The following is an 18617-nucleotide window of genomic DNA, read 5'->3' as shown; positions in this document are numbered from 1 at the left end:
GACTGTAACATAACCTAAAGTCTTACATGTATATTTATTAATTTTATAATAATGTTATTATAGCTATAATCTAGGTGGAATTGAACCAGTACAAACAAAAAGCAATGAAGGAAAATTACACAGCAATATTGATGGCCATAAATAACGAGTAGTGGGTGGAAACTGGAAAGTACATATAGAGTGATAGTGGTAGAATATTTTCCCCTTACGTACGCTCCACTTTTTCTTAAAATTTTGCACCACTCTTTCTTGAAAGAACCTTTTTGTTTCTGGGTTCCTGAAAATCATTATAGTATATTCTTCAACGTTCTTCACACACTAATAATCAATTGGACAATAAGATCACAAAAAATTTAATTAAGCTCAAGAGTATGAACCTAAGAATAATAAGTTGAAAGTGAGAATGAGAAGGCTAATAAACTAATGAATATTAATATAGTGTCGCATCAATATCATGATGATTATGGTTAGCTAAGCTTCCAAATTGGGTGGACACATTCACTCAACGTCACAAAGCAATGCATATTTTAATTAATTTGAGAATAATAATCAATTAATCATGGCGTTGTTATATAACATTGCCCAAAGAAATCATTGAAAACTCTACTTATTTGAAGGTTCTCTCCTTCCAAACAAAAGTTAGTGCTGTGTGGCCCGTATGACTCCATAAACATCTCAATTACGTAATGCTATACCCAATATTTTGAGAGAATGGAACACGAAATGATTAAGGAAAGGAACAATCATCACAAGAGTTGATTTTTTTTTTCACTTTAACAATTTACACATTTTGAACGGTAGAGAGAGCAAGAGCCTAAAATTTATGGGAGATGCTTCCATAAAAACGTGTAAAACGTCTTTTGGTAAAGACGCTTATGTGCCGTATTATTATTGTATATATTAATGAATGATTATCTTTGAATTTTTTAACAAATTAGAATAAAATCAATTTTTTTATAACAATAATAATAAATCCAAATTTTTTTATTGATCTGATTGTATTTTTAAATTTTTAGGGATTTAAATGTATGCAAAACAAAAAATCAAAAATATATTTGTCTTTTTATCAAAAAATCTAAAGATATTCAATTTAGATTGTGTAATTCGACCGGATTAAATCGGGTCTAATAATTATAATGCAGATAATTGAATTTATTATTGTTGGTATAATAAATCGATTTTATTCTGATTTATTAAAAAATAAATTATTAACCGGTTTAATAAAGATGTTCAATAATAACATGATACATATAAACATCTTTAAAAAAGACATTTTTAATGTCTTTATTAAAGTGTTCTCCAAAATTTATTTCACTCTACTTAATTAGGGTAAGCATCAACATAATGACATTAATTTTCCCAAAACAACCAACCATTTCACCTTTTTAAACTCCGGGCCAAGCATGCTAACAAGCTTTTTGTTTTTGTTTTCTAAATTTGTTTGACAAGCAAATTAAGATAAACTAATAAAACTAATTGATTAATTAATGACAATATTTAATAGTACACTATATAATTAAAAGTACATGTTTCAAAATTAGCGGCAACAAGCATGATATGTATGAGATAAGATCTACTAATCGTAACCCTCAAGTAGTTGGCATTGAAATCACAAACTTTCATTATCTTCTTAACTTTTATATATAAAGTGTGTCTCACAATATTATACAAGTCATTGGATCTCACAATCAACTTTGTTTCATTGAAAAATAATAGTTTAACATATATTTATTTAATTTGGTCGAAAATATAGTTTGAAGTAGTCTCCCGATCAAACTAGAGGCTGATAGTAAGAAGAGAATTTTCTTATATAAAAGATTTGTGATACATTAGAAGTAAAGTACAACAAAATAATTTGCCTCAACAAGTTAGTTAATTTGTGTTACACAGTTACAGTTTCAGCATACTTATTTAATTTGATTTTTTGAAGAATTATTTTTAAAACAATAAAATAAAAAATTAACAAATATGACAACAAAATTGATCCTATATTCACTAAAACTTACATTAATTAGATAGTTTCTTACAAACTAATGAAAGAATGGTATGTGATAGATAGTAAACTAATAATGCGGTGGATGCTATTTTGGGATATATATTTTGTTTTGGACACATGCAATTTTGGGATATTAATACTAGTATAGTATTCTGGACATTTTTGAACATGTAAAGGGGTAGATTGATTTAAAAAAAAAAAAAAAACAAGTCAGTCAGAAAGAACACGTGAGTGCATAGGTACATTTTTTTTTGGGACTTTTCATAATCTCATGTCCAGCTAAAAGTGTTTTCCCGAATTTTGAGCACAATTAACATTTGTATGAAATTTTAAATATAATTATTTATCATTAAAATACTATATAAACTGTTTAACAGTAATAACTGTTTCAAATGTGTATTGCCGAATGGGAAGGAATAATTTTATTTTTCAAGATATATTGTAGGATATTTTCACATGGATCATATATGCAATTTGTTATAACAAATTTAGATAATCTATTATCAATTATTTTATCAAAATTAGAATACAGTGCTTTATTCAGAAAATTCTTACAAATTTGACATTAATAAAACCACCACATTAATTAAATAACAAAAATAAAATCTAAGCGTGTGTAACGAGTTCGTTCATAAATATATCAACTTTAGTCAAGGTTAATAAATTTGATAAGTTGAGACTTTGTGAGAGTATATTTTGAGTTGACCCAAAAAAAAAAAAAACTAGATATGAAATCTGTAAAAACAAGGGAATCTATGCAATGCTGGGAATGGAAAACTGAGATGAATGGTGGTGGATTACACGCGCTATTTAACTGTGAAACTTTGAGCCTTGAGGGGTATTAGTAATTATTTAAGATGGAGTTAACTAGTGATTAAGGAAAAGTAACCCTGGTTAAGGGATGTAGATTGTAGAGTGAGTGAGTGAGTGTGTGCGCGTGAAAGAAAGAAAGAAAGAAGAGAAAGAGAATCAAGTTCTTTGTATAAAGACATCTAGTTTGTGTTGGTTCCAAAAGACACATATAAATATCATTGAAATGAATATTAAAAAATAATGAAAAATGAATGAAGTTGGTGTTTGTGTAGAGAAAGAAAAGTGAAGGAAAAGGTATTCCCTACTTGACGCCATTGTTCTCTCACTCTCTCAAGGTTGCGGCCTTGTGTTGTGTTGTGTTGTGTTGTGTTGTGTGGTGTGACTCAGAAGACAAGAGAACAGAGAAAGGAATCTTTGGTGTCTGTCAATCTCATCTACCAACTCTTACTCCACCTTTCACTTTCTAGGTATGATTTTTGTTGTTTTGTTTTGTTTTTTGTTCACCTTGTGCTTCATTGCTGTTTTCAAGAGCTGCTTCTCTGCTCATTCATTTCATTTGCTACTTCAGCTTCTTTTGAGCTTTTACCCCCAATCCTTGAGGATGGTTTAACCTTGCATTTGTATGTCTCTTGCTGTTTGAATCGATCCCCTTTTATGTGTTCAAAGTCATCTACTTACTACATGATTCTCTTGGTAGGTGGAAAACTCATTGTTGTAGTTGGTGTTTTTATCAGATTTAGCTCCTAGGTGAATTTTATCAGCAGATTCATATGCTCTACCTTGGGTTTTCTCAAATTGTTGTTATAGATAGGTTGTTTTTTCTGTTGAAATATAATTTGTCTGCTAGGTACTTACTAATTGACTCACTTTCAAGCCACCTGAGGAGTGAAGAAATCAAGAAAAGCCACTATGTGATATTGATTTTGCTGGACTTTTAGTTAATTAGGGGGATATTATGATAGTTAAGATGTTTGCAGATTTCTGAAATTGCATCCTCCTTGTGGTTGTTTTCAGGATTGTGATAATCAATCTAAAGCTTGGTCATCAACGAAATGGTTTCAAGGTCATATTCTAATTTGTTAGAGCTTACTTCGTGTGACTCGCCGACTTTCAGCCGCGAAAAGAAAAGGCTTCCTCGAGTGGCAACTGTTGCCGGAGTGCTGTCTGAGCTAGACGACGAGGCAAGCAACAGTGCTGGTTCGGACGCTCCATCCTCAATCTCTCAAGATAGGATGATCATTGTAGGTAACCAGCTTCCATTAAAGGCACAAAGAAAAGACGATGGTACGTGGGACTTCACATGGGACGAGGACTCTCTTCTTTTGCAGCTCAAAGATGGTCTTGGTGAAGATGTAGAAACTATTTATATTGGTTGTCTGAAGGAAGAAATCGAGCCGAGCGAGCAAGATGATGTTGCTCAGAACTTGCTTGACACATTCAAATGTGTTCCCACTTTCCTCCCTCCAGAGCTTTTTACCAAATTCTATCACGGATTTTGCAAACAGCATCTGTGGCCTTTGTTTCACTACATGCTTCCGCTCTCGCCTGATCTCGGTGGTCGATTTGATAGGTCCCTTTGGCAAGCTTATGTTTCTGTTAACAAGATATTTGCTGATAAAGTAATGGAAGTCATTAGCCCTGATGATGATTTTGTATGGGTTCATGATTACCATCTCATGGTTCTTCCAACATTTCTGAGAAAGAGGTTCAATAGGGCAAGGCTAGGATTCTTCCTTCACAGTCCATTCCCTTCTTCCGAGATATACCGAACCCTCCCAGTTAGGGATGAGCTTCTTAGAGCTCTTTTGAATTCTGACCTTATTGGATTTCATACTTTCGATTATGCGAGGCATTTCCTTTCTTGCTGCAGTAGAATGCTTGGCCTTTCCTATCAATCCAAGCGGGGCTACATTGGTCTCGAGTACTATGGAAGAACAGTAAGCATTAAGATTCTTCCTGTTGGGATTCACATAGGGCAGCTTCAGTCAGTCATGAATCTTCCTGAGACGGAAAACAAGGTTGAAGAGTTACAAAACAAGTTCAGAGGTCAAACTGTGATGCTTGGGGTTGACGACATGGATATCTTTAAAGGAATCAGCTTAAAACTCTTGGCTATGGAACAGTTGCTTTTACAACATCCTGACAAGAGGGGCAGGGTTGTCTTGGTCCAAATTGCAAACCCTGCAAGAGGCCGTGGGAAAGATGTACAGGAGGTCCAGAGTGAAACTTATGCCACAGTGAAAAGGATCAATAGTACATTTGGAAGGCCTGGATACACACCTGTAATATTGATCGATACGCCACTTCAGTTTTATGAGAGGATAGCTTATTATGTGATAGCTGAATGTTGCCTTGTTACCGCAGTGAGAGATGGTATGAACCTTATACCCTATGAATACATCATTTGTAGACAAGGAAGTGACAAGATAGATAAGATTCTAGGGACAAGCTCATTTACCCAAAAGAAGAGCATGCTGGTGGTGTCTGAGTTCATTGGCTGCTCCCCATCATTAAGTGGGGCAATTAGAGTGAATCCCTGGAATATTGATGCTGTTGCTGAAGCAATGGATTCGGCACTTATCGTCCCAGAGTCCGAAAAACAGATGCGCCACGAGAAGCATTATAGGTATGTCAGTACTCATGATGTTGCATATTGGGCGCGGAGCTTCTTGCAGGATCTGGAAAGGGCATGTAGGGATCATCTGAGAAGGAGATGCTGGGGAATTGGCTTTGGTTTAGGATTTCGGGTTATTGCTTTGGATCCAAACTTTAGAAAGCTATCAGTGGAACATATTGTATCAGCTTATAAGAGGACCAAACACCGAGCCATTCTTTTGGATTATGATGGTACCATGATGCAGCCCGGTTCAATTAGTACAACACCTAGCACTGAGGCTGTTGCCATCTTGAACAGCTTGTGCAAGGACACCAAGAATTGTGTTTTCATTGTAAGTGGAAAGGAGAGAAAAACTCTTACTGACTGGTTTTCCTCTTGTGAAAGGCTTGGAGTTGCAGCAGAGCATGGTTATTTCGTGAGGTATGTCCTTTTTCTTTCTGCATGGTTATGGTGATTGCGGATTGTTGAAGAAGAATAAAATAAGGGCTTTTCCTAGGTGAACCTTGCTCAAATTAAATAGTTTATCTTTTTTTTCTTTTGTTTTCAGGACAAATCATAATGCAGACTGGGAAGAATGTGTTTCTGTGCCGGATTTCGACTGGAAGCAGATTGCCGAGCCAGTAATGCAGTTGTACACGGAAACAACTGATGGTTCTAACATAGAGACCAAAGAAACTGCTCTTGTTTGGAATTATGAGTTTGCAGACCGAGATTTCGGTTCATGCCAGGCTAAGGAGCTTCTGGATCATCTGGAAAGTGTTCTTGCCAATGAGCCTGTTTCTGTTAAAAGTAGTCCTCACATCGTGGAAGTCAAACCTCAGGTCAGTTGTAAAAGCTCCATGTTTCATATCACAATATTAGTAAACATTTGGTCATATTATGTATGCATTTTATTGTTCTGGCTTCTTGGATAATGCTCTGTTATTGTTGTTACTCTTCAAGCTTGTGGCTTGTGAGCCGTATAATGAGAGGAAAGACAAAAAACCTGCTTGTTCTATCATTTGTTATGTCTGTCATGGACACATGATTCCCATTCATTGCTAGTGCTATCATTTCTATGGTTTCTTTGTTTTGGAACTTAAAAAATGCAACATGTTCCAACTTCCAGCATTGAATCTTATTTTTCTAGGCTGTGGTTCACCCTTTTGGGGTTGACTATATTTTTTATGTGCTGTTTATGGGACAGGGAGTGAGCAAGGGTATTGTTGCAGAACGCCTTCTCTTAACAATGCAACAAATGGGAGTGATCCCAGATTTTGTTCTATGCATTGGAGATGACAGGTCAGATGAGGACATGTTTGGTGTCATAATGAATGCAAGGGCATCCCTGTCTCCGGTCGCAGAGGTGTTTCCTTGCACCGTCGGTCAGAAGCCGAGCAAGGCCAAGTATTACTTGGAAGATACAAGTGAGATTCTGAGAATGTTGCAGGGGCTTGCCAATGCTTCAGAGCAGTCTGTTACAAGTTCTCCACAGCCTCCTCATGTAGCATCCTGATTTGTAGCACATATGTCATAGGCCCTAGTGTATTTATCTATACTGAGATAGTGTGGTTCATATTTATTGATATCTATATATATGATTTGCTGGCTGAATTGTCTTCATTTATTGAGATCCTAGTCTCTCCAGGTCGATCCTTGATAAATGTCAAGATTGTAGCAACTTCGATTATCTAGGATGTTTTGCAAGTACATAACAACTTTTTTAGGAGTACGGTGCAAGTAGATAATTGTATTGTTTGTGATTGTTTCTTATGTCAATTATTGGTTCCAGCATGACCATTCTGGTGTATAATGCGATTCTTGATCAGGAACCAATGTTACATTGTGAGAGTTTATCAAGTATACTTTTAGGCAGACATATCAGTAGATTAGTAGTGCTACTTGTATTTGCAAGCTCTTGAATATCTTTATTTTCTCATCCATTAGCTATAACCCGACCTAATTATACTTATAAAGCAGAATTTGAATAAAATAAATAAGACTGAGACCTATTTAGAGAATTTCAGACTATAAGGTAGCGTTTGGTGGAGAGACAGAGACAGAAAGACTGAGATTGAGAGACAAAGACTAAGAGACAGGGATTGAAACAAATCTCAGTATTCTGTTTGGTGCAAAATGAGAGACAGGAATTGAAACAAGAATGAAACTCTAATTTAATTTGTACAAATGGTAAAATTAGAATTAATTAATTGAAATGAAAGTATTATAGGTATAAAATGTTATTAAAGTTTCAATCTCCATCTCTAAAAATTTCAGTCCCCTGCGTCCCTACTTTTTGGAGGTACTGAAATACTGAAATTTTAGAGACAGAGACAGAAATTTTAGTACCAGTCTCTAAACTAACAAACACAATACTGAATCTCAGTCTCTCAGTCTCTGTCTCAGTACCTGGAAACAAACACTACCTAACAAAACTAAATCGAAACAAATTGAGGGTGGTTACCAAAATATCAAAAAAAATATCTCAATCACTCACCCTCGATAAATACAAAACCCTAAGTTTGTAAAAGGTACCTCATTAACTCCGAATTGTATTGTACTTATTTCACTCTTTTTGACCCACAGCCGCCATTCTTTGGAAACCTATACCTCTCTCAAAGCTTGCCGCACGAGAACATTTCCAAAGGCAAGTCCTTTTTTCTCTTATTTTTTCCCTCTTTTAATCTTTTTCAGTTATAGTCCTACCTACGCACAAATTTCCGTACAATTGGTTTTAAGTATAACAGGAATAAATCAGTTAGGTATCTGACCAAACAATTAAACAGTTAGGTTTATAGACAGTTTTTAGATATCTGCGAAACAGGGTTGAGGTTGGCTGTGACCAAATTTTGAAGTGACAAGTGGCAATAAATGAAGGGGATGCTCCTATAAAGACACGATTTTTTTGTAAGGACATTTATTTGTCGCATTATTATTGGACGTATTAATGAACTGGTTATTTTTTAATTTCTTAACAAATTAGAATAAAACCGATTTTTTTATAACAATAACAATAAATTCAATTTTTTTTAGGGATTTAATTGTATTTTGAAATTTTTAGGAATTTAAATATCCAAAAACAAAAAATTAGGATAAAAAGTAAATTATTAACTAATTTAATAAAAATATCCAATAATAACATAACATGTGTGAACATCTTAAAAAAAATATTTTTAATATCTTTATTAAAGTAGTCAATACAAATGAATGTGAAAACTTTGATATTTTAGCAAAGAGAAGGACTTTATTCTATTGGTCGTTCACTTTTTTGTTAGCTATATAGCCCACAGGATAAGATTTAACTGGAGACCCTGCCAGTCTGCCACTGCAAACCAACGTGCACATAATTGGCACACACATGCTGGAAATTAGATACCCTCAACCAAGAAAAAAAAGGTGCAGACATTTTTATTCATGTGAGTCAACTAGGTCAACTGGATAAATCCTATAATCATTCACCTTCTTTTTCCTTTGTGCCATATCCTTAGATCAGAGACTTTTTCTCATCACCTCTTCATAGTTCTCGAAGAACAGCAATTATCCCTTTTATAAGCTGGGTTGCATTTGCACATAGAATCAGGAGATTCATAGAAAGATGGTGAGGCTATGGAAAGAGATGGAATACACAGGATACCAAGGTCAAGGTGATAGTGACAGCTATGGTGAAGAGCTTGGAAGACTGGTTTTTCTGTTGTGGGCTATATTAGCAACCCTGTCTCTTTTTGCAGTTATCATTTTGTTCTGTGCAGATGGAGTACCCAAAAAATCATCCAGAGCCGATGCAGCCAACTATGGGAATGGCTCAGCGTGCACCACTGGGTGCGGTGGGGCCGGCTGTGGCGCAGGCTGTGGTGCAGGCTGTGGTGGTTGAACCTGTCTGTTCCCTCTTCATATGATATCTCAGCCTGAACCGAAGGAGGCATGCAATCATGCATGCTTGTTTATTGTTTTTCATTGTATTTCAAAATTAATATACTATTATACTTAGTATGAGGCACCGTGAATGATTGTACAAGGCCAAGTCTTGTTATTCTCTCTACTGTAATCTTTTTGTTCCAGCAGAAACTGATGAATCTATATAACAATGAATCAATGATTAAAATCTGACTGAAAAATAGACATTTTAAGAAATTTCAATGCAAATTATGCAATGAATATAAGTACATAAGTACATAACAGCAATTTTATTTTTTAAAATTCTTTTAACAATCAAGTACTAACTATAAAAAGAAAACCCCAAAAGATAGATATGTAGTATGTAAAAAGTCATCAACCATTCGAAGACATGGGCAGTGATACAGACACGTCTCTATGACTCTGCTAGATAGGTGTCTTACATGAGAAATAGCCAAATAGGTACTTGTCTGATGCACACAAATAACTTGTAACGTGTAGACTCTGACAGTTTCATGCTTCATTGTGGTAAGTGATTTCATTCTGGACTATACAAAAGTTGATTTTTAGCAATAAGATTTCTACATTCCACTTCGTTTTCTTAGCTCAGTGGAGGATATATCCATGCGGAACTGTTCAGATGGAATGGAAATGAACATGTCTTTCAGTTCCTCTGGAACATCAATATCATCAAGAACCTGTTGCACCACACAATATAATAGCCTCAAAAAAACTTGAAGGTGAAAAAGAAGAATGTCAAGATTAGAGATATATGAAGTGATACCTTGAAAACACCATCTACATTCCGACCAGCCACAACAAAGGTACATCCTGTTTCTTTACAACCTAGGAGTATCTTCAACATCTTGTTGTAGCCTCCATCATAATATTTAGGCTGCAAGGGTAAGTAAGATGAAGAAATTTCAAGAGTTTGGCTAATAAAATATATTGAAGCAACAGAAGAGCACACTTACTCTATAACTAGACATACAAACTGAGTGTTAGGTAAGGGTAACGTCAGTGTTCTTATTTGCCCTTAAGTCATGGAAAATAGCGAATGCCCCGTCTACTGTTCTTTCTTCCTATGTTCATTTGTTTCCTTCTTTGCTACTCATTTGATTCTATGAATACATAATTACATTTGTTAACTGAACTTTAATTATTTTCAAGAGGATATTCACAAGACTTAGGTATCAAAAATAAGTTACAACCAAGTAGGTTAAGCACCCTATCTGCTTCATTGGGTGGTCCTAATCAAAATATGGCTGGAAGAAATACCCCTTTACCTTATCCCATTTAACCTAAACTACTGTAACCTCTGCTACATCTTTGCCAAACCAAATTCTTCATCACTTCACCAATGCCAATGGGGCATATATGTCAACTTTAAAGACTGCCTAGATATATTAAAATTTCGCTCTATATATTTGAAGTCCCACAAAACTTTCACAAAGTCATTCTTCTATCTCAGCTTATACACCTGAAACCTCAAAGTTTATCCAAGGACAAATAGCAATTTCGATGTACACAAAACTCAAGCAACATATGTCGCGAATTTACTTAAAAAAACATACACAATTTGTTTCAAAAAAGTCAGTCAGTTTCAGGAATATCACATGAACCATATATTGCAAGTTGCATTGCGAAGTTTATGTCAGCATTAATGTAATTTCATACATACATTGATAAGTCTCACAGCTGTGTCAGCACCAATTACAAAAGCACTGCCCGGAAAAAGTTCGGCCTTCTTATAAAAAAAAGGCTGATTGGATATAATTACTGTCTTTCCTGCAATGGAAGAAGAGAAATCATTATGGCTTTAAGCAGAACATCAAACAAAGACAAATAAAAAAAGTTCACATATAAGTATGTAACAAGTAAAATAAAATAAGTGGAGAGCATATATGCCATCTTCCAAAACGGAGGTGCATCAGTGATATTAGATTCACAATTTGAGTAGTAGAACTGATTATATAGCAAATAAAAAGGCCAAAGAGCCCATTCCAAAAACTTGTGCACTTCGAACCAATATGAGGGAAAAATTAATCTCACCAACTTTTTCAAATTGTTTGACACGATCTTTGATCTGAGACACTGATAATGGGGGTTTATCTGCATTAACAGCAGATAGTTCAAAGCATGGATAGCCATCACCACAAACGCTGCATATAAGTATTCTTACTACGTCATTTTTTGAATTAGATACCATTATAAGCCCCTAAATTAAAAAAAAATGAGCATTTTTTATGAATAGAAAGAGTGTATCTACCGACTAGCAACTTCCATGAGCTTCAAATGCCCTTCGTGTAATGGATTAAAAGAACCTGGTAGAATTATTTTCCTTTCTGCTGGTATCTCTGAAAGCAAAAGATTAAAAAAATAACCAATAAAAGAGGTGAATATAATCTTAACTGCATTAATGTTGATACACCTGAAACATTTAACCGTACCACTTGAAAATGGATAGATTTTAAAGCCTATTTGACCATTTATAAGTTGTTCTAACTCTTGCTCTTCATTGAATTGCTTTTCACATTCTTCAGTTACAACTGATTCACTGAAATCAGGCATAGAGGTCGCTGGAACTTTGCATGCCTTTGCAATAGCCTAGAAACAAAACAGAAATTCAAAAAACCGAGTAAAAAAAAATTAAGACAAATTTAGACTCCAAGATTCTTATGCATAACCTCAAAAGGTAAGAACAATAATAATGAATAAAAGAAAATAAACAACTCATAACTGCAAATAAACAACAATAAAAATGACAACTTTTCTTCACACCTTTAACACACCTTGAGCAAAAGTTGACTGGAAACTCTGTCCTCTTCTTCTCTAGTATGAAGACCCTAAATTAGAAAGTTTGCAAAGTGGATCAGTCTAAATCAGCACTTGAACCACGTGATTATCACATGTTTATATTATGTTAAGACCCACCATAGAGAACAAAGATGAGGGTATGGGTAACAATACCTTAGTAAGGGTCACTCCTGAAATCCAAAGTCGGTCAGCGGTTCTTGTCGACATATAAAATCTAGAAATGAACATAAAAGAAGTTCAGATGGTACTAGTCCTCCAGCTAGATGATAGCAAGCTAAAGTGGTCTAATAATAAGCCTAATGTGGTAGAACATAAGCTTTGTATCATTGTTCATATGTTAATATCAAACCAAGTTGGTGCTTTATCAACTAATTTCTGTTGTAGTAGATAATAGTATTTTGCATATTGTTGAACTTGTGCAGTCTACTACTGGCTTGAAAAGTGAGAACTAAACTTCAATATTTAATTGCTTCCAAAAGGTTCCAGCAGCTTGTCTTCTGGGTTAGTTTCATTACACTATTACAGTAGGTTGTGTGTTGCATAATTCAGTTTATTGGCATAAACAAGATAAAAGAACCATTCAGGAGGTGCATAAAGATATAGTGATGTTGATCAATCACTTTTGTAGATGGTATATAAAAGTAGATAATACCTGTGTTCTCCAAGTTTAGAACGAGTGGTAGCCAAAGAACCAGTGAATCCCACACCAACAACAGGGGATCCTAATCACCAACAAGTAAATGCATAATACATTAGTTCATAACTGTAAGAAACATTTCATCGAATTCTGCCACAAACACTATAATTATCAGATAAGTGATTTAAAAAAAAACCTGGCTTGGAGAGCTTAAGAGCACGATTGTAAGCCAACAAAGCCATATCTTCAGCAGTCTGTTGACTGCAAAACTGGGATGGAATCTACACAAAAAAAAAATAACAAATTAGATAAGAAAAGTGAAATAGAAAAGTAGGTTAGCGAGAGAAGAAGAAGAATAGGGATGAAATGAAAGAAGGGACCTTCGCAAGTAACTGAATCATGGAGATCCTGGAATAAGGAACCAGAGCTTCAAGGACGGTATTTGAAGCACCTGGAACTGATAGCAGCCAGGCGAGAAGCTGAGAAGCTCCACCAGCGAGGTAAAGGACGGTTTGGTATGGACAAGAATGAATGGCTTCAACTGCACCTCGCACTCGCACGCAAACTTCCGTCATTTTCTCCAGCGCCATCGACCTTCAATTCGTCGCAACTAAACTATCATCTGTCGTTTTTGTCATTTTATTCTCAAAACGACGACGTCCTCCGTTTGCTATGTTGAGAGGTTGACTCTCTCGTCGGGAAACCTATCCAGTTAATTCCATGTTGACTTGACCCTTCCAAATTTAAGGCCATACTCAAAATTAAGATATGGCCAAATAAAATAAAATAAAATAAAAAGAGTGTTAGGAATTAGCAAGTTTTGTGTTTTGTAATAATATTTTTAATAATGTGAAATTAATATTTAATGATAGAAGATTACTTTTTTTGTTTTGATGGCTAAATACTGGCCGTTAAAAAAGTGCTAACTTCCTAAATTTTTCTATAAAATAAAATTCAAATATAGTTAAATTAATAAAATTATTTAATTAATTTTAACTATTAATTTTATGTAAAGTTAATTATATCTAAATTTTTATAAAAAAATAGTCAAAAGTGTTATGAGTATTAATATGTAACTGATTTATCACATATAGTATTTTATATTAAGAGTAATATTATATATCTAAATTTTGTTATAAATTAATTTTAATTAATCTAAATAATAAAATTTAAAATAATATTAATTATAATTAATTATTATTATATTAGACTAATTTAATTAAATTTAATTTATAAAAAATTTAAATATATAGTATTATTCTTAAACTAATAAGGTATTAGAATTAGTTTATTAGGTAAAAGTTAAGTGACTAAATAGTTTGACCCTTCACTTAATTTAGTCTTTGATACTTATATTATATATATATATATACAACAACAACAAAGTCTTGTCCCACTAAGTGGGGTCGGCTACATGAATCAAACGACGCCATTGTGCTCTGTCATGTATCATGTCTACAGAGAGACCGTTTACATGTAGATCTCGTTTGACCACCTCACGGATGGTCTTCTTAGGTCTTCCTCTGCTTTTCGCTCTTTGTCCATCTTCCATCTCATCCACCCTCCTGACTGGATGTTCTATCGGTCTTCTTCCCACATGTCCAAACCACTTGAGACGCGATTCAACTATCTTTTCCACATGTTCAAAAATATTATTTATATACTAAAATTATCTATTATATATTTATATATAAATATATATTATTTAATTTATTTTTAATATATATTTTATATTAATAATTAATTTTAGACTTTTAGTATATATGTAACATGGTGGTATATTTTTTTTTTTTGTTTCCACGGTATTCCCCAACTCGGCAGATCAAGGACTAATCTGCCGCGGTACTGAGCTCCATTTAAGGGTTTGTTGTTGGCCAATGAGTTACTGCATACACAAGGCGGGATTCGAACCCGACACTTGCTTAAGCGGACTAGTGAGCTAACTATTAGACCAACCAAACTTGGTTTAACATGGTGGTATATATAAGTGTACTTTTTAGCTTTTTCGTTTTTTTTTTGGTAAAAACAGCTTTTTCGTTTTTGTTTCCCCACTTTTTTATTTGGACTTTTGGAGTGTAGTGTGTGGTGTTAAGGCACTAGTTTTTTGTTGTTTTGGGATATGGATAGATGACAGTTTACGACAAACAGAAAAGGGCCAAGCCCACAGGAGTAGGGGGTAGGCACTTGTGTTTGAAAAAACATTATCTTGTTAAAAAGAACACAAAGCATTATCTTGTTAAATGTGTCAAGTGTTAACAACTATATTTGATAATTTTAAATAAGTATAAGCTATAACAATGGTGGTAGAGCCTTGTTCGTCTAAAGGGGGGCCATCTTCAGATTTTACATGTAAATTATACATAATTTTTAGTTTGGTCCCCTAAAGTTTTTAAATTTGGCCCCTCTATCGCATCGTTCCACCATATAGATTTTGATGGATCTCTAATTCTGTGTATTTAAGCGATTTTAGTGTAGAACGCAGGCAATAATATTTGTTTATTCTTCTTGTTATAATGACCTTGGGCTGTAAAGGGCAATGAGACGCTTGTTATGATTGACCATAGTGGCGGGCTCACGCTCCCATTCCCATTCCCGTTACTTCTATTCTATCAATCTGTAATATAGAAGGAAAAATACAGTGAGACAATATTAAAAAATATATTTTTTCTAAATATATAATTGTGTAATAAATGTGTAAAAAGTAAAAAGCAGTTATTTAGTAAGTAACGGTTCTGATACGATGTAGGGAAATAAATAGGAATAATAACGTATGTGTGTGTGATGTGGTCTCCATTCCATGCATTGTAACAAGTGCCAAGTCCCCTAACCAGAAGACCACAGACATGTAAAAGCTCAAAACGTGAAGCAATTTTCATACAAATTTGATAGATATATGGAGTAAGAATCCAATTGAATACAAAACTATAAAGATAGAAAGGTATCGCGTGAGTTGTCCGTGCTGGCACTCTAGTGAGTAGTCACCAAACTTAGCAGCTCTCTCTCTCTGCACTCCCCAACCCCAAAAAAGTCTTCTTTTTTTCCATTGCTTTCCCACTCTTCAACACAACACACTGCTTCTTTATTCTCTCTCCTCCGTTGTCGTCTTCCTCCTGCCTTTTTCTTTTCTCTGTAACAAACACACAACACAGAATCAACCCCCCTCAACCAGCTGCTGCTGCTGCTTCTTCTTCTTCTTCCTTGCTTTTTCTTGTGTAAGTTCTTGGATTTGCTCCAACGGTCACTAAGTTGGAGGACATGTCCCCTTTCCTTCTGCTTTTCTTTCTTCTTTGCTGCAACTCTCTTGCACCTCTTGTTAATTCCCTCAATGCCGAAGGCTATGTGCTCTTGACGCTTAAGCAGTCCCTTCAAGACCCACAAGGCTCCATGGTCACTTGGAATTCTTCCCATGACAACCCTTGTTCATGGAATGGGATTACCTGCAAGGACCAAACTGTTGTCTCCATTAGCATCCCAAAAAGGAAACTTTATGGTTCTCTCCCTTCAGCTCTGGGATCTCTCTCCCAGCTCCGCCACCTCAACTTCAGGAACAACAAGCTCTTTGGAACCTTGCCTCCTCAGCTTTTTCAAGCTCGGGGGCTGCAAAGTTTGGTGCTTTATGGCAATTCCTTCTCTGGGTCTGTTCCCAGTGAGATTCAGAATCTCAGGTACCTTCAAACTCTTGACCTGTCACAAAATTCCTTCAATGGGTCATTGCCTGCTACAATTGTCCAATGCAAGAGGCTCAGAACCCTTGTTCTCAGTAGAAACAATTTCACTGGCATTTTGCCTGCTGGATTTGGTACTAGTTTCTCTTCTCTTGAGAAACTTGACCTCTCTTTCAATCAATTCAATGGTTCAATTCCTGCAGACATGGGTAATCTAACTAGCCTTGAAGGAACTGTTGATTTGTCTCATAATCATTTTAGTGGTTTAATACCAGCTAGCCTTGGTAACTTGCCTGAGAAGGTTTACATTGATCTTACTTACAACAATTTGAATGGTCCAATACCACAAAATGGTGCTTTAATGAATAGAGGACCAACTGCTTTTATTGGTAATCCTGGTCTGTGTGGCCCTCCTTTGAAGAATTCATGTGCCCCTGACACTCCAGGTGCTAGTTCACCTTCCTCATTCCCGTTCATGCCTCATAATGACTCATCTCAGGATAATGGTAATGGTTCTGGGAAGAGTGAGAAAAACAAAGGGTTAACTAAGGGTGCTGTGGTTGGCATTGTTGTGGGTGATGTGATTGGAATTTGCCTTTTAGGTCTTCTGTTCTCTTATTGCTATTCAAGGGTTTGTGGTTTTGATCAGGATCAGGATGTTATTGGTGTTAGCAAGGGGAGGAAAGGAAGTAGTAAAGAGTGTTTCTGCTTCCGAAAGGACGAATCTGAGGCCTTGTCTGATCATGTTGAGCAGTATGATCTTGTTCCATTAGATAGCCAAGTGGCCTTTGATTTGGATGAACTTCTTAAGGCATCAGCTTTTGTTCTTGGGAAGAGTGGAATTGGAATTATGTACAAAGTGGTGCTTGAAGACGGGCTTGCATTGGCGGTGAGAAGATTGGGGGAGGGAGGTTCTCAAAGGTTCAAAGAGTTCCAAACCGAAGTAGAGGCAATAGGAAAGTTGAGACATCCAAACATTGTGACTCTCAGAGCTTATTACTGGTCTGTTGATGAGAAGCTTCTCATATATGATTATATACCAAATGGAAGCCTGGCTGCTGCAATTCATGGTAAGTTTCATTATGGACAAACCTTTTTATTATTTTCTTCAATACCAATTTGCAATTACTTATGGTTTGACACATTGTTCATTTGGCTATTTGGTTGCATTTGATTACTTCAGGGAAGCCTGGACTAGTTACATTCAGACCGCTATCTTGGTCTTATCGATTGAAAATCATGAAAGGAACTGCAAAAGGATTGGTCTACCTGCATGAGTTTAGCCCCAAAAAGTATGTTCATGGAGACCTGAAGCCAAGTAACATCCTTCTTGGACATAACATGGAACCCCACATATCTGATTTTGGACTCGGGCGCCTTGCAAATATTGCCGGAGGTTCCCCAACCGTGCAATCCAGCCGAGTGGCCGCTGAGAAGCCGCAAGAGAGACAAAGGAGCTTGTCCATAGAACTTACACCTAATATCTTGGGGAATGGTTACCAGGCTCCAGAAACACTAAAAGTGGTGAAGCCATCACAGAAGTGGGATGTTTATTCATACGGTGTGATCTTGTTGGAGATTATCAGCGGAAGGTTACCAATTGTGCAAGTTGGTAACTCGGAAATGGACCTTGTTCAATGGATTCAGTTCTGCATTGAGGAGAAGAAGCCACTCTCAGATGTGTTGGACCCATATTTAGCTGAGGAGGCAGATAAGGAAGAGGAGATAATTGCAGTGTTGAAGATTGCAATGGCTTGTGTCCAAAGCAGCCCTGAAAAGAGACCTACAATGAGGCATGTGCTTGATGCTTTGGATAGATTATCTGTATCCTCTGATTGAGCTGTGAAATTGTGAATGCATTTCATTTCTTAAGTTTTTGCTTCTCTTTTTAATTTAACACTCTGGTTTCGTTTAAGGTCTTCAATCTGCTAGGATTTTCAATGGTTTGGCTAGAAGTATGAAGAAGCCCTTGTGATTAAAGTACTAGCTAGTAAAGAAATAAAGCAATTTGTTTGAGGAAAAATCATTGATCTCTCTAATATTTTTCTCATTGTTTGTTTATTTATTTATTGATCAATTTGTTTGAGCGAATATCTTCATCGTAAAACCACCTAATTAAACTTTTATTAGGCCAGTGACTAGGTATGTCTCAACCTTTGTTGCACCCAGTATTTTGGTGAAAGATTAGTCTTAGCACGT

General features: G+C 35.6%; 3 protein-coding genes across 4 annotated transcripts; 2 read left to right on the top strand and 1 right to left on the bottom strand.

Annotated features, from left to right (window-relative positions):
- The first annotated feature begins 3017 nt into the window (after positions 1 to 3017).
- On the top strand, positions 3018 to 7282 carry LOC130948764 (alpha,alpha-trehalose-phosphate synthase [UDP-forming] 5-like). 2 transcript variants are annotated; one of them, XM_057877626.1, is made up of 4 exons: positions 3018 to 3276; positions 3824 to 5846; positions 5974 to 6247; positions 6613 to 7282. In XM_057877626.1, exons 2-4 carry the CDS (start codon positions 3862 to 3864, stop codon positions 6919 to 6921), a joined length of 2568 nt encoding a protein of 855 aa, XP_057733609.1. In that variant the 5' UTR covers positions 3018 to 3276; positions 3824 to 3861; the 3' UTR covers positions 6922 to 7282. The 2 variants fall into 2 exon arrangements, with proteins under 2 accessions (XP_057733609.1, XP_057733610.1); XM_057877627.1 differs by lacking the exon at positions 3018 to 3276 and adding an exon at positions 3317 to 3502.
- Positions 7283 to 9526: 2244 nt separating this feature from the next.
- On the bottom strand, positions 9527 to 13456 carry LOC130949245 (uncharacterized). Its single transcript, XM_057878019.1, has 11 exons — positions 13134 to 13456; positions 12950 to 13034; positions 12769 to 12838; positions 12270 to 12330; positions 12092 to 12145; positions 11750 to 11906; positions 11569 to 11656; positions 11352 to 11461; positions 10981 to 11087; positions 10084 to 10194; positions 9527 to 9997 (listed from the first exon to the last, which is right to left on the bottom strand). Exons 1-11 carry the CDS (start codon positions 13341 to 13343, stop codon positions 9881 to 9883), a joined length of 1170 nt encoding a protein of 389 aa, XP_057734002.1. The 5' UTR covers positions 13344 to 13456; the 3' UTR covers positions 9527 to 9880.
- A 2282-nt stretch (positions 13457 to 15738) lies between these two features.
- On the top strand, positions 15739 to 18430 carry LOC130947833 (receptor protein kinase-like protein ZAR1). Its single transcript, XM_057876554.1, has 2 exons — positions 15739 to 17488; positions 17602 to 18430. The coding sequence occupies exons 1-2, from the start codon at positions 16009 to 16011 to the stop codon at positions 18255 to 18257; spliced, it is 2136 nt and encodes a 711-aa protein (XP_057732537.1). The 5' UTR covers positions 15739 to 16008; the 3' UTR covers positions 18258 to 18430.
- The last annotated feature ends 187 nt before the right edge of the window (positions 18431 to 18617 follow it).

This window comes from Arachis stenosperma, chromosome 9 (assembly GCF_014773155.1).
Source record: "Arachis stenosperma cultivar V10309 chromosome 9, arast.V10309.gnm1.PFL2, whole genome shotgun sequence".
NCBI classification, from domain to species: domain Eukaryota; kingdom Viridiplantae; phylum Streptophyta; class Magnoliopsida; order Fabales; family Fabaceae; genus Arachis; species Arachis stenosperma.
This window is presented reverse-complemented; position numbering and strand designations above follow the sequence as displayed.

Excerpts from the sequence above, each read along its gene's own strand:
- LOC130948764 (XM_057877626.1), top strand. The coding sequence starts at position 3,862 with ATGGTTTCAAGGTCATATTCTAATTTGTTAGAGCTTACTTCGTGTGAC. Across the intron at positions 5,847-5,973 it reads GAGCATGGTTATTTCGTGAG|GACAAATCATAATGCAGACT; the intron begins GTATGTCCTTTT and ends TTTTGTTTTCAG. Across the intron at positions 6,248-6,612 it reads TCGTGGAAGTCAAACCTCAG|GGAGTGAGCAAGGGTATTGT; the intron begins GTCAGTTGTAAA and ends TTTATGGGACAG.
- LOC130949245 (XM_057878019.1), bottom strand. The coding sequence starts at position 13,343 with ATGGCGCTGGAGAAAATGACGGAAGTTTGCGTGCGAGTGCGAGGTGCA. Across the intron at positions 11,462-11,568 it reads CTCATGGAAGTTGCTAGTCG|CGTTTGTGGTGATGGCTATC; the intron begins GTAGATACACTC and ends ACTTATATGCAG. Across the intron at positions 9,998-10,083 it reads ATGTAGATGGTGTTTTCAAG|GTTCTTGATGATATTGATGT; the intron begins GTATCACTTCAT and ends GTGGTGCAACAG.
- LOC130947833 (XM_057876554.1), top strand. The coding sequence starts at position 16,009 with ATGTCCCCTTTCCTTCTGCTTTTCTTTCTTCTTTGCTGCAACTCTCTT. Across the intron at positions 17,489-17,601 it reads CCTGGCTGCTGCAATTCATG|GGAAGCCTGGACTAGTTACA; the intron begins GTAAGTTTCATT and ends TGATTACTTCAG.